We start from the raw sequence: 15,886 nt of genomic DNA, 5'->3' as shown, positions 1-15,886 counted from the left end.
AATAGATTGTTTATAAATAAAGTCATTTCTCAGAAACAAAACTCAGAAAGCCACCGGGAAGAGTATGCATGTTAGAATCAAATGAGTCACTGGTCGGTAGCTGAAGGTAACAGGCGGGAGGATATGTGAGGGAGGGGATATGTTAGAACACATTTCACTTGACCTCTCTCAAAAGGCTTCGCAAGCTTTCTCATGTAACCAATGGTAGGGTAAGCTGAGCAAAAAAAGAAAAAAAACGTTTATCTTAGATCTCACATTTTTCTCCAGTGCATTCCTTTTGCTTCTTTCGTCTCTCTGTATATCCTTATCGCTGTACTTCTATTCACTTCCTATCGCCCTTCCTCATCCCTAAAGTACTTTAGGGATGAACTTAAATCTATTTCTCTCTCTATCTCTCTCTCTCTCTCCTTTTCGCACTCTCTCAGTGTCTCTCTCTGATTCTCTCACAACCTCAGTCTCCTTGACATGCTGTCTAAGTTTCTCTCTCTCCCATCGAGTCCTTTGCTGATTGCTGCTCCTTATCTCTCTATCTCTCCCTCCCTCCGTCCCTTTATGTTTCTCTCTCCCACTTTCTCTCTTTCTCACTCCCTCAGTTGTTTACTTCTTACTCCCTCTCTCTGTTTCATGCTGTTTATCTATAAGTCTCTCTTTCTCTCTCACTCTACCCTTCCCCTCTGTTTGATTACATTTAAGGCCTCGAAGCAGCTGCGAGGTGGGCCACCACCTAACTCTGACTCCAAGAGCCCCGAGTTCAGTTTCTCAGGCCAAAACAAAGGAACGGCATCATTAATATTTACATCTGCAGATTAATGTACATCATGGTGCCGCAAGGAACGGGAAATTATTAAACATTTACATTTGATTCAGGACATTCGTCCAACACACTTTAGCGTGGGTCTGCACTGCAATTAAAAAAATAAATGTTATCCAAGGTGTTTGGATTGATTGACTGCACAAATTGAAAGTATTGATGAAAAAGTAGAGTCGTTTTCATTACGTAGGAAAATAGTGTAAGGCTGCCAATCTTTTGTGTTTATGTGTGGAAGAGGCAGTCCGCAGAGGCCTACCCTTGTTCAAACTTTCTGGGGCAAGGTTTGACTTACAGCGCTGCTGTTGTACAAGCGGGTTGAGGTCCAACAATATCAGAAACAAAGCCAGTGAATTCTGCGTCTGAATCGCTTGTTATGAAGATAATATATCCTGCAGAGGAGGAGACCTGCCTCATATTAAAGACCTTCAGGAGAACTGCTCATAACATGGCAAGTTCTTCTTAAGACGATGTGAAGAAACTGAGCTCTACTCATATGTCCTTATCTATTATTAAAGCAATGTGCGTTCAAGGAGAAAACTTCTCCACTTAATGAAGTTTGCTGAATACATCTTTCCGTAAATTTCAGCTCATGCAAGCGGAACAAGTAGTTGAGGAGACAGAAGTGACCACAGCGCAGCCAGTCAGACTAGTCGACAGGGCCCCTAACCTACGCTTACATCACTGTGAAGCCCGTGCCCAGAGGAACTGGGGAAGATTAATGGCTTTGCTCTTTATGGCTCCGCAGAACCATTGAAGTTTACTGGGTCCTACATCTCCGTCATAGCCGGGGACGAATGTACAGACCAGGGGAGAGAGGTGAAGGGGTCGAAAGGGGCTGATTCCTTATTGGTCCGTTTGCTAGTCAGGGACACGGTTAGGCAAGGGTAGGCAAATTTCCACTCATTGAAATGTCATTATGATCACTCATAGCCTAAAGTAACCATTGGTTTCTTTAAAATCAGCAAATCAGCACTTAATTGCATATGTTTAAAAGGGAAAGAATGTTGCAAGATTTTTCCAGCAGGACTGGTCTAAAGCAAGTATGTCTGTCTGGCTGTATTGATATAATATTGATGGATTTGAATATTCTGAGCATACCCAGCCACTAACTGTTGGATTTTCACATTTATAAAAGAATGGGTATCTTTGTAAAACATTGTGGTACAAATGTGTATTCATTGTAAGGTTATGTGTCTGTTTAATATTCCTTCTCAAATCCACAAATCAAAACCAAGAGTGGGATTTAGGGAGCAGAGATAATGAGATAATGAAATTGCATATTTTCAGCTCCAGGCAAAGTTATAATTCAGTTATATACATTAAATTAGGCTGGCATGTGCTCATGCATGGTTACTAAAACACACCATACAGCCTCTCTGAGGTGAAAGAGACACAGGACTAGACCGTACAACCTCTCACCCTTGACTGACGAATACATTAAGATGAATACACATAGGAATAAGTGAATTCATAATCTGGGGAAAATGCAAATGATTATGAATGAACAACTGCAGTTCATGGTAGTAGATGAGGTCCAATGTTGGGGACCTGTTCCCTAACAGAGGTAAGTCATCCCACCTCCAGGCTATGGGTGTGTTTACTCTACCCTAATGAGGGTGGTTTGGTTCTCTTTTTGGAAGTGAACCTGGACCTGCTCAACAGTTTATACTGGGGTTTATTATCTCAAGTTACCAAAGAAAGTAATCTTTCTCAACCTTCCTCCAGCATAATGAGTTTACATTGTGGGGGATCTATGTCTTTATGTTTGTGGAACCCCCCCCCATTCAACCAAAGTGATGGTTAGGCCACACAGCTGGTGGAGAGGCTGACAAGATGTCCACAACGCAACTAGGATCCACAACGCAACAGCTTCATTATAAACATCTATTATGTTCAGTCAGACTTTAAACTAAGCCGGTTCATATCAACACTGGCCTGATTTCCTAAAGACCAAGACACAGACACACACACACACACACACACACACACACACACACACACACACACACACACACACACACACACACACACACACACACACACACACACACACACACACTCGTTTGTTACCACTGTCTTCATTTGGTCAAAGCTATATTACGGGTGCTGTAAGAATCACAGTTAGGGATGTCTGTCTGCTAATCACATACAAATCCAGGCAAAATAATGCCTTTAAAAAATGTAATATCATTCCATGGCATTGCAGGACATAAAAGCATAACAGAAAGAATCTGTCTCTGCTTCAGGATCTCCCCTTCTATCCATCCCCCCTTCATTCCATCGCTCCATCTCTACTTCTGGTTCTAATCTACTGTTCTCCTCATATGTGAATCAAAACCAAAGACTCAGCACTTTGAATGTCGTGTCATGTTTTCTCTTAGTGAGTGAGTCTTGCACACCTTGCCGAGTTGAAGACATCGCTGAGAGGGCTTGTATATAATCAAGAGAAACATTTTCACTATGTCTGGCCGAAGTTTCCAAAAAAAGCAGGTAAGAAAAGCAAGCAGAGTGGATCTGTTATGGAGGAAATTCCTACTTGACACAACTTCCTGTCCTGAAGATAGGCCAGTATATCAGGGGAAGGATAAGGGGAGGGGGGAAATGGTGTCCTCGATGACACACGCCCAATGGGTTGATCTGGGGCTGGGGGGAAGGGGGGTGGGGCAGACGCCACAGGATTTTGGGTGGGGGGGGGTCAATTCTTTCTTCACTGATTTCTCCACCCTCACAGTTGTGACCTCATCTCCTCCCTCTCTCCTCCCCCAGCTTGGCTCCTCTCCCTACTCCTCCTCTCTATCCTCGTGCTCCTCCCCATCTTTACTTTAATGTACACACACGCACCACAGACGTATACAGGCATACTCAGACGCTCCACACACAAACACATACTGTAAACCGCAAGACAAAGAAATCATTGAATGATTAAGCAACTTAGGAACGGAGGAGGGAGGGATTTTGACAGAACAATCTTTATTTATTTTTATGTTGCACATTTTCTTTTCCCACAGTGCATGCAAACAGAGGACGTAACAATGGCGTAGTAATTGGACATTTGGAATAATGACGCCTTGCGCGCTCTCCAATCAAGCAACAGCTGTGTTCATGTGGGGAGCTTTTGTCTCTATTTATTTTCTTTCCAAACATTCAACCATCACTTGGTTTATAGACGTCTAAATAGTCCATCCAGAGACGAAGAACTCGTTAGTGTTTCTCCATTTTGTTTAGTTCATGAGAGGGGTGTGTGGGGGGGGGGGGGGGTATTCAAGCCTCTTTGCTGTGATCCCATTGTAGTGTATACAAGAATAACTAAGTTGTAGTTTATTTTCAAGCCACATTGACATCAGCATCATAAACATTTTTGTGGTAGATAAACACTTTAAATACATTCTTATGTTTTGCTCTTTAGTTGATAACGATCTATCACTATAAACATTATGGGATATATATAAGCCTTTTTCATGAGATCAACTGAAGGAAAAAGTAAAGTAAAATATAGTCTATGAAACTGAAACTTCATTTCAATTGTTCCTCATCTCTCTCTCTTTCTCTCTCTCTGTCTCTCTCTCTCTCTCTCTTTCTCTCTCACCCACTCTCTCTCTCGCTCTCTGTCTCTTTCCTTTCTCTCTGGCTGTGCTGAAGCACCTCCCTCCACTAGGGAAATGATGTGTGTTAAATGGTAGCCATGAGTCACTGAATACATGCAGACATTTCCACATCATCTCGGTCTGGACTGGTGTGAGCAGCGTTTGTTCCAAACCCTAGAATTGACCACTGAGGGCAGATGGGTAAGAGAAGGCACAGACTTGCATTGTGTTCAAGGAATGCTTCCTGTTCTCTCAGCTTAACTGCTTATAGACCCATCCAGATCGCTGACAAATAAAACCACAATTTTGAGAAAGAACAGTGGACTGCATTGAAAGTGTGTGGAAAATCCCTTTGCATCCACTTGAGGAAAAAAAAAATCTTATTAAGTTCACCTGAACCAATGCTAATCTTTGGGGTTTTGTTTCAGCCGTGTATTTAATCCATAGATCCTGATTAACCCTCCTCTTTCATCACATTGGACTTTCTGCTGAACTTCAAAGGGATCATGGCTGAAGGCGAGTCCCAGCTTGAAATGCATTTACTCTTCCAGACAATAGGAGTTATTTGAGCAGCATTTCAGAGAATATTATATCAAATCCTCCCTCCGCTTCTAAACAAGTCCATGGCAGGTGGAGCAAAATCCCGGCCATGCTGTTTGCTATGGAAGGAACTTCTGAAGAACGTAGCCCATTTCCATCTGAAAGTTAGATTCTGCAGGAATCTCCAAATGTGTAATGAAAACATGAGCCTACGAATAAATGCGTTTCTAGAGCCTCGCTGCGTGCTCTGATATTGAGATGTGATTCTTCAGGATGACACCGTGTATGTATCAGAGTGTAGAGAGGAGAGGAATGTAGGGACATGTAGTCCAGCTCAGTCATGGTGCCCATCCAGCACACTGAACACACGGTTCTGGGACACAATAAAGGGTCCGGTTCACTTCTGTTCCTCATTTAGGGCCATAAGCGCCACAGCTATAATCCAGTAATGTGTGTGTTTCCTTTCAGTTCTTTTTCCTTTAATTTCCTAATGTATTATTAGTAATATTGCAGAAGGGTCACTCAGAGCCTTCACAAAAGAAAGCGTTAACCTTTCAGTCAGTCACGGGCAGTTCCACCATGTTTTTCTTTACGGGCCTAAACCATAATTTCATGGCTACATTGCTGTCGTAGTTAGCCACTGGCGGCCATGCAGGCCATGTTCGGCGGGCGAAACGTACACAGCCCAGACACCACTTAGACTTTATGTCTGACCGTAGGCTGCAATTATGGTGTACAGTTTTCGCTTAGCGGTGCGTAAGGACCGGTTGGTAAAGAAACCATATATCCTCGACAAAGTGCTTGGTAGTACGATGGAGTTTTTATGATGTGCTGAATGCCAGCTCGATGTATTTGAATTCACACATAAATAAGCAATTAGCAAATGTATTCAGCTGTATGGATGTACATTGAAACCATAATTAAATCGGCACCAATGTGACTCAAAAACCATCAGGAGAAGAGGCTAGAGAACAGCACTGATTGTAGAACCACACCTTAGGACCTAAGAGGGACACACACAGAAACCGAGAGTCTGAGAACGGGAAAGAGTGAAAGTAAAATGCTCCCCATGACACGTGATGACATTGGATGATTTGAAGGAGTTACGCCAGCCATTTACAGCAGTCAGCGGGCGAGGAAGGGGAACAGGCTCAGAGAGAGAGAGAGTGCTACATTAGCCTAAGTCCTGCCAACCTGCCGTGGCTAAGCCCCAAAGGGCAACAGTCCTCTCCTCGATCCCCTGGAAGAAACCACAAGTAGCTGTGTAAACACGTGCCACGTGGTTTGGACACCGCATCGAGGCCACAGCACGGCCTGTGGTTCCCCAGAGCGTCTTCATTTAAATACTGTCTGATCTGAGCCAGGGGTATCTGCAATGTCGATGTGGATTTCTCTATTGCTGCAGAGCTGGTATTTTTTTTATTTTTTTTTGTTAATGCATGTACAAATAATCACTTACAAATAGAGATTAAATAGGTCTCTAGAAATGACAGTTTGTCATATTGATTTAGCAACCATGTGATCTACTCCATTAAGTGCTGCATAGATGGTGTTAAAATAGTGAATTATCTAATATAAACACCATGTCATCAGAGTATAAGTGATATCTTCAACAATGCTAATAAGATTTTAAAAAAGGTACATGAGCCAGAATGATTGATATGCATTTCGGCTTGTGTTAATAATCCAGTCAGAGCCAGAGCGCTAATGCTCATGCACATCTGATCATGCACATCTGCTAGTGCTCGTGCGTGTGGATCACAGGGTCCACATGAGAGGGAGGAAGTGCCACTCAATCACTACAGGAAGCCTGTCAGAAGGAGCACCCTAATTGCACGGTTAAGCACTTCCTAAATCATTGGTTTGCACTCAAACCACAGAGGTGCGTTTTGCGAGGACCGTGCACACAAGATTTTCCCACAAGCCACTGCAATCGGAAGGTACCGAATTTGACGCTCTGTGATTGGTTCACAACCCGCCGCTATTATTACCCATGAGCCATTGCACTTCCTGCACCTATAATTTCCTTCGGGGCAACAAGCTTTGTTTTAATATTCGCTGCACAAGCTGCCAAAAAGCAATCCTTTTCAACATCTGGAAGTCATCGCACGACCCACCTTCTCCCCACCCAGACCCAGGCCTCCATTTGCTGACTGGAATCATTTGGTTTTTAAGTGGTTCCCATGGTGCAGAGTTTGTAGGCACCAGGCCTCAATAGAGAGCCTATCAGCTCAGGCGCCTCTGTGTGTGTTTGTGTGTGTGTGTGTTTGTGTATGTGTATTTCGGTCCCCCACCTACACCCTCCAGGACTAACTATCTACCACAAGTATGTAACCAAAAAAACAACTGATAACACTTTCTGATTCAAACGCAGAGGTTTAAGGAGGATTCTTCCCCTTCCTGAAGACTTCTTGTGTTCCCCAACAATGTTAGAAGAACAGAGGCATGTAATCAAGTCATAGCTGAGAAATGCAGCATGTGTTCCTCATCAAACATTTCGTCTGTGGACCCGCTTGAATTCACATGTTTGGACGTTTAGGCTTTGGTAGAAAACAGTCTGTTTGGTGGTTGCAATGTGCAGCGGAGATGTGGCAACAACTGGAACAACTGGAACTAATTTAGGATTTAAGTTGATTTGAATAGAAAACAGAAAAAAAAGTCTTTGTGTCATATGTTCCAGTGAGAAGGTAAAATGGAGAACAGTGTTGCAGTCTTGGCTGTGATAATGTATGGGCAGCGTTATGATGTAGTCTGTAATGAACTGAGTGTATTTGTTTGACAAACACTGAGATGCTAAACACCAGTTTCTTTGATGTGCAACCCTAAGTGGCGTCCATCTTTGAAGATGTTTTACAGCCATTGTCAACCAATAGGAGAGGTCTTTTTCAAACACACACAGACACACACAGTTGACTCAGACTAACCCTGTATATTGCTCCAGCCAGTCATCTATTTACGCAATTTTTCGTCCTTTTCATGAATAACCTTAAACTGTACTTGCTGACTAAAGAGATCTCAAACCACTTCTAAAAGTCTGCCCTACTTATACTGTGAATCCAATTTTACTGTGAATCTCAAAGTTAACTCAACTTGAATCTCCTCTTGGGCCAAATGTTCAACATATGAACCTCTATTCACAATTGATAACGGCAATGATCACCAGAACTTTCAACATTTGCTCAAATATGTTTCTAGCCTTCAATGTGCCAGATTGTAACAATGTGTATCTACTCAGATTTGGCCTGTGTTTTATTTTATTTTTTATTTATTTAAGAAAAGAACTTCACTGCCTAAACCACATTTTGGACACTTTTATTTTACTGAGCAGATAAATATTGAATTTGTCTTCCAAGAGTTCTCTGAGACAGTCTGCCTGTTTGTAATTGCACATTTTCATCAACATTTAACAGCCAGTTTGAAGTCAAAGTTTTCCATATAAAGATTTAAATAAAATGGGTAAGCGTTGGTAATTGACACAGCCAGTCAGCCACAATTCTCCCTATTCCTATCTTAAATCCAATACCTCTATTGTGTATAGCATACGTTTGGATGTTTAGCATATCATAGTAAAAATGTAATATTTTACAAAATGGAAGCACAATAATTTAGCTGGCCTACTTAGCTCCTACACCTAGATATCTAAATTATTCGCTTTATGTTCTTAGCAAGAAACCACTATTTATTGTCCCAGACCCCCTTAAATACACACTAGAAAGTTATTGTTTTATCTGCCACAAATAATATTTTCCACTGTCATTAGAGGTCGCTGAGGTGCAGTACCGTCTCCGACCACACTAGGGGACTGTGTGGTTTCACATGTGCAAATATGGACAGACAATTCCTTATAATGGTGATGGAACAAATGTCAAAATATCTCACTGGGAGTTTTATACATGCATGTTCAAACATTTGATGGAATGTCATCAAACAACCAGTAAACTATTTGTATTGTTTTATTTCCAAGGCTGAAAAGATTTGAAAGATGAAAAAATGTATACTTCTTTTAAAGTGAGAAAAGATTTTGGCTATCTTAGTCCAACTGCTGTTTACCTTTTACCACCAGGTGGCGCACTATCTGATGGCACATCCAATAGAGTTCTGAGTCAGGTATAGTTCAAATTAAAAAGTAGCATTAAACCATAAATACATTACAAATTGTGTTTGCATAAGAAAGATTAATTGCTCAATCTATTCATCATTGTTACAAACAGACATAAAAAGCACGTCCCCCCTTGTGCCCCTGCTCTTAACTTTCCGGCGTTGAAACGTTGCCATTAGCTCTTGGCTAATGACATCATCGGCAGAAACAACACTGTCCCTATGACATCACCTCAAAGTCAAACGGTCCAAATTGGAAAAAGTAAATTGGTGTCGTATTTCTGTCTGAGCGAGAGTGTGTGTTGGTTGGGGGCTGGGTGGATGAGGGGGTGGCTAAAGGAAAGGGGGGGATGGGGAGGGTAGGGTGTCACACAGTTTGACCAAAAAAAAAGAAGAAAAGACAACAGCTCTCAGGTGATGCTAGTCCTAGACACGGCCAGGTTTTAGGAGGAACAAGAACGAGCCACGGTGTTTGCCATGTCTGGTGTGACTCAGTGACTCCAACAGCATCCCCCTCTCTCTCTCTCTCTCTCTCTCTCTCTCTCTCTCTCTCTCTCTCTCTCTCTCTCTCTCTCTCTCTCTCTCTCTCTCTCTCTGTCCCTCTCTCTCTCTCCCCCTCTTTCTCCTGTGTCTTCTCACATCTGCCCTGCATTACCGCGCAGGCTGCTTCCCACAAAGAGAGCTTGGCGTCTAAATACTTTCCGCAGATGTACAACGTGTGATTGGGGAATTGGACGGGGGGTGGGGGTAGTGGGGGTGGGGGTGGAGGTCGGGTGCTGCGGGGGCTGCTGGAGGTGTTTCTGTTGGTAACAGCTCATATGAAGGTAAACGTTTGGCCGCCGGTGTGTAACACAAGCCCTTGCTCTTTTTTTCTGGGTGCTTGAGGGTGACATCACCCATGAACGCTGAAAGATGTAACCTGACGAGCAGGGGGCTGCTTTTTCCAACTGCATTTATTCCGCGCTCTTGAGTGTATTTGATCTGTTCTCAAAGAAGTACCAAAGTCCCCTTAAAACAGTCCAGAACAGATGTAACCCCCCCTCCCCGCCCTGAAGATAGACAGCAACATCTCCATAATTTCCAGCAACAATTCATAGTTTCTTGCCATGATATCATTCACAGCTGGTTCAGATTAGCAATCATGGTGTGTGTGTGTGTGTGTGTGTGTGTGTGTGTGTGTGTGTGTGTGTGTGTGTGTGTGTGTGTGTGTGTGTGTGTGTGTGTGTGTGTGTGTGTGTGTGTGTGTGTGTGTGTCTGTTGGGGAGGGGGGGGGGTATGAATCAACATCGATTTAACTGAAACTCTAAGTGTGTAAAAAAAAAAGATCCCTCAACTCCACAAACTACATTAACAACAACACAAAACCCAACAGAAAAAGTACAGCCATATTGAATTGATTTAGTTTTCCACCCCCCACCCCTCCAGATAACGGTTGACAATGTCTTCTGTGCATCCAGACCAGTGGAACCGAAAAGGTGAAGCTAGGAGACAACAACCAAGTCATGTTCTCGCTCCACACAACAGAGCATTATCACAGACAGCCATAACATGATACGGGGATGCCAACATCCACAATAGGAAGACACAATAAAAAAGCGGCACAGGAATGTACTCACCACTGTTTTGGCAGAGGACCTGCGCCACAGGCACCACCAGCAATAAGAATGTCCTTAAATGCACAAATCCCATCATGTCTATGATAGAGACATGAGCCTCCTCCGTACACAAAAATAAGGGCAAAAAGGGGGGATGAAAAAACAGGGAGGGGAAAATGAAAGAAGAATAAAAAAGATAGCTCTGGTTATCAGCACCCCACCATGAAGACAAGCGCGTGTGTCCTTGTAAGCTGCAAGCAGACCCAACCCCAGCCCACTCTGCACTGGAGCCTCCTTTTTTTCTTCCTCTGTGGGTAGTTACAGCTTCAAACCAGAAGAATGCTGGCGGGCCTAATTCTGCCTCCTCCTTTTGTCAGCCCTCTCTCTCTCTCTCTCCCTCCACGAGCTGTCCTCCTCCCGTAGGGCCGTGTAGCTCGAAGGGAGGAACTACACCCATGTTCTCAACAACGACCTCTCCTTCTTTCCAGTGCCTCGGGTTCCTCCATTTTGTCAGTTGATTTACTAAATGGATTAAGAAAGTTCTGACCTAAAAAACTTAATTTGGTGAATGAGATGAAAGGCAACAGATGTGCTGAGTCGTATTTGTCGTTTTTGTTCTTTGGTTCTGTGTGTCTTGCAAGGGTTAGTACTAAGCAAGGTCATAAAAGTGCAGTTTTATTGAGGAGCCTTGAGTTCCAAAGCCGAGCAGGGCGCTGGAAAGCCCTGTTAAAATGTCCTATTAAACAATACGAATAGATTTAATCACACTCATTGTCTCTCACACGGAATCCGGCGACAAGGAGAACAGACCTGGGCAAAGGACATCTCATCTTACGATTGAAGAATGGCATTATTGGTCTTGACTTGCTAGTTTGAGCTAACAGTCATAACTTTACAAAGAAATGGGTCAAACAAAGCAAGAATGCCGAAAGACAAATGGAAAGTGTGAAACTGGGAGCACTGTGGGTGGCCGTTTCTCTAGGTGGCCGTGTCAGCGAAGCTGGGTTTAAATTTAGAGGGAGAACTCCTAGGGGGTCAACAGCTCTTGCACCCTGCTATGAACAGAGAACCTGCTTGGAATTCCAGCTCTGAAGACAGTGTTCAAAAACATGGTCAGGTTAGGCCTTCTTCATCTGCTGTCACAGAAGCTTCTGATGTCCCCCCCAGGGATGAATAAAACACACATCCAGACGGTTCAGATCTTGATCCAAACTAGGTTGCATCTCCCCTGTCTCCTCGTTTTTACTTCTGATTTGTTCTCAACCCCCCAACATCAACAACAACATCATGTTTGGACATTTATTCAATACAAATTCGAACAACCTAAGAAAAGAATGACAACTGAATCGAGACTCCTTAGGTCTCATTCCTGAAGGAGGCTGTTCCGTTCAGAAGTAAGTCCAGTGAGGCTGGACATAAGAAGTCCATTGAATAATCTGCGGGAGGGAGGGAGAGAGGTATCGCCAAGGAGAAATGGTTGAAAGACATATCCAGCTCGGGCGGTTGTGATCTAAGAACTACAGGTCCAGCAGTCACGTGTTATGACCTTGCTAGCAGACGCTTCTGCTGTGAATACTGTAAATAAAATATGACCAAATGGACTACCAGTGAGAAAAACCAACCACTGTGGCTGCTGCACATGTGAAGTGCATGGTAGGAAACCTACAGGATGGAGACCAGGGATCAAGCCCAGGTGAAAAATTATATGTAATTGGGTACCAATCCAGTGCTGGGTTTGATGATCCTCATTTGGCCTTGCTTCAGATTTTGATTTTATCTTTCAATGTTCTTTGGTTGAATTCCAGCATCAAGTAGAACTGAATGCTAATAAATGTCCCTATGCTTGTAAAAAGAGCAACGCCTTTTCGGCAGTTCCATAGCTAAAAGTGTTAGGTATGTATGCCAGGGTGCTTGGAGCATTCAGTGATAAACTTTAAGGCAGACCATGGAGTTGAGTTAAGTGTGTGGGAGGGAGCTAGCAAGAATTGGGTTGATTGCAAAGACAGCTGTTTTCTTTCAGCCCAGCCCACAAACAAAAAGTGGCCCCAAGCAAAAAGCAAAAAAATAGTAAAAATAAACTCCTCCTCTCTTTTCCAAAGCTCTTGTCCTGCAGGGGTCGATCTGTATTTTCAGTGGCTAGGTCAGATGACACAAGACACTGTTAAAGCAACAGTTTTTTCAGCATGTGGAAGAGTACATAGACTCCAAGAAGAATCAATTGTAAAGAATGAGGGTTTTGTTTCCTGCCTGCTTGATTAGGACACCGACCTACAACGCCTTTGTTTGAGAGTGAAGTTAAAAGTCCTTAGTGAGGAGTGCCCCGGTTTATTGTGTAAACAACAAGTACAATCTTCTACGTGCGTCGATGTGTGTTCTAGTGGTGGTAGAGGGGGTGAACCATTGGTTGCAAATATTGAACCAAACGGTACTGCTCAGGAACACAAATGAGGTGATTTATGACTTGGTTTACTTTTCCCGGACTGTGGCCATTTACGTCAAGTTCTGACAAGCCCTGAATCCCCCACCCCAAACTGTTTATCACACACTTAACATAACCATAGAACAGGACATGGTTGATCAATTTCATGGAGGTGTAGCTTCATAGCATCTAACTTGAGGCTGGGTTAGGAAATTCTAGGAGTTAGGAGTTAGGGTTAGGAGGGTTAGGAGTTATTTTGCCAATGACAGTAAGGTGTAAACATGTACCCATACTGCGAAAATACTAAAAGTTTCACATTGCACTCCAGTAGTATTGGAATTTCTATGAACAGTAAAATGTTTGTATAATAAATGTGCTATCAAATCATTGTAAACAGACTACGTAAGATATCGATCTTGAGCAAATGTTTAAAGGAGGTTGGATAGAAATAAGTGGCATCTAGTGGTCAGGTTTTAGATTGCAACCAACTGAATGCTCATCTTACCCCTCCCTTTCCCTTTCCAGGTATTCTACTTTCAAAATCATGTCCACCTCTATGACGGCATCAAGTAGCCAACTGATGAGGTTCCTTGATTAAATTATGTTTACATATGTAGTCATTGCTTAGAAGGGAGATAGCAGGTATGACTGTACAGGGGCAATAAACCCCCAAACCCTCTTCTCTACACTTGGGGCACAACATAAACAAATGAAAAGTGTAGATGCAGAAACGTACTCGGGTATGGAACAACATTACTAGTGGGGACGGGGGGATATCGTAGTCGGGCACGGCACAAATCAGTAAAATAAACACCTAAATACTTATTTTAATTTTCATTAGTGAATATTAAAACATACTAATGTCAAGTTTATCCTGCTGGATGCTAATTTTACATTAATGTACCTTTAACAATGAGGAAATGTTGACCTTTTCTTTCATGCATACTTCACATAAAATGTAAAGTATTTGTACTTCTTATCATTATCTTTTCACTTCCAGGCTCTCGATGTCTGGCCTATTCCTTATTGCCTGATAATCTTCTCAGCTCATATAACAGCGCAAAAATTTATCTACAAACCTTGGTTTCCTGTTACCCAAAAGCAAGAGCAGACATGAAAGTATGCTGTCATCACGCTAATTCAGGAATAAAAAAAGTTATGGATATTTCAAATCAGAAACTCAGCCTTTGGGATAATCACCCACTGTTGCTTTCTGATTGATATCATCTTGCAAAAATGCGTATGAACTTTCCTTGACTGGACCACTGGAGAGAAAGGAACCTTTTGAGGAACCTTTCTGAAGTCATACCATTGACTTAAATGGTGTGTCGAATAGCAATGGGGCTGGCGGTTAAAGTGCCTAGCACGTCAGAGCTAGCCTAGCCATTCAGGGCTTAGGCTTAACGTGACACCATCCTGGATGAGATCAAATATTCTGCTGGCCTGTTAATGAGGTTATGTAAAAGGAAGATGACTAACAGGAATTTTATTTAGATTCACCCTCCAGTCAAAAGTCTCCCAACAATGTATCTCCCCCGACAATGTCTTATTTTGGTCTGTTCTTACACAGCACTGTGTACAATGCTGTGTAAGAACCATTGATTAATTTAGTGATTTATTAATTGTAACCACCATATTTCACATGATAGAAAAAACCCAGCTTTCACAGGAACTGGCCTTTTTAGCTATCCTTGAATCTGATTTAATATTGATGCCGCTCATCCATGGGTTTAACCACAACTGCATTAAGACTAGCTTCTGCGATTCTTGTCATTAGAAGTCAGTATCGTGAATTTTGGTTTAACCCTAACCCTAACCCTGTCTTCAATTTGCCTTTTAAAGCTACATACTTAATTAAAGGTCCCTTGACATGCTATTTCATGTATTCTTTAATATAGGTATTAGTGGGCAACTAACACAGTATTCAAAGACGTTCCCGAAATTCAGCCGTGGTGCAGAGTTACAGCCACTCCGAGCCAGTCGCACATTGAGCTTCCCCCAAATGCGCTGTTTTGGTGTCTGTAGCTATAATGCAAATGAGGAGGAGCGAGGCGGGTCAAGGAGGAGGGTGGGGTTGTGGCCCTGAGCAGCTTGCAGCCACGGTACCATGCGCTCTGTTTACAGTGGATGTATTGCGATGGCGAGGCGCACACAGCCTTTAGCCGTGTTCTGTAAATATTCTAGAACACACGGGAGTCCTGGAGCTCTATACCTAAATATTATCATATAGCCTACATAGATATCTATATCATATAATATATATTATTATATTATAAAGGGATTGTTGCCGGGCAGCGCTTAGGCACCTCCGCCTCCGGCGGTGGTCCCTCAGCGGGGCTCAAGCGGGAGACATTCGCCGCCAACAATCCCTTTCTCCTCCATGTCGTGGTTCATGTTCTTGAGGGAGTCAAAGCCAAAGTTCCTTCACCCCAATTCATTCTCAACCTTGGCTGAGATAACCCCCACTATGAGTCTCGTCCCTGGTAAAAATACCAGGGACGAGAGTCCGACGTGTTATGCGCCATAACACCAAAAGCAGAACAGTTATCCAAATAACAAGGAAGGGTACAACACTTGCGTTACTGTCCTGGAGCTCTATATCTAAATAATATCATATAATACATATTATCACGGCCAAAAGCAGTGTGCGCCTCCAGACGGTATTATGAATCACAAACGACTTTGTCGGGTTCTGCAACGTCTCTGGTTCTTCCACTTTCTGCCTGCTGCCGGCTGCCGGCTGCCCGCTGCGGGCGATGGTGCCTCGCGGAAACCGGCGGCATGTTGCAGTTCATGTACTTCAGCGAGTCAAAGCCAAAGTTCCTTTCCCCCAATTCCT

The 15,886-nt window shown here is 43.0% G+C and overlaps 1 protein-coding gene across 1 annotated transcript in view; it reads right to left on the bottom strand.

Annotated features, from left to right (window-relative positions):
- col5a2a (collagen, type V, alpha 2a) overlaps positions 1-11,013 on the bottom strand; it is a 40,717-nt gene extending 29,704 nt beyond the window's left edge. Inside the window, exon 1 of the mRNA XM_056580572.1 lies at positions 10,650-11,013. Within this exon, the coding sequence (XP_056436547.1) occupies positions 10,650-10,725 (76 nt within the window). The 5' untranslated portion in view covers positions 10,726-11,013. The remainder of the gene's footprint in view (positions 1-10,649) is intronic.
- Between the last annotated feature and the right edge of the window lie 4,873 nt (positions 11,014-15,886).

The sequence above is a fragment of the Gadus chalcogrammus genome, chromosome 20 (genome assembly GCF_026213295.1).
Source record: "Gadus chalcogrammus isolate NIFS_2021 chromosome 20, NIFS_Gcha_1.0, whole genome shotgun sequence".
Taxonomy (NCBI): domain Eukaryota; kingdom Metazoa; phylum Chordata; class Actinopteri; order Gadiformes; family Gadidae; genus Gadus; species Gadus chalcogrammus.
The sequence above is the reverse complement of the archived record's forward strand: the minus strand, read 5'-3'. Positions and strand labels throughout refer to the sequence as shown.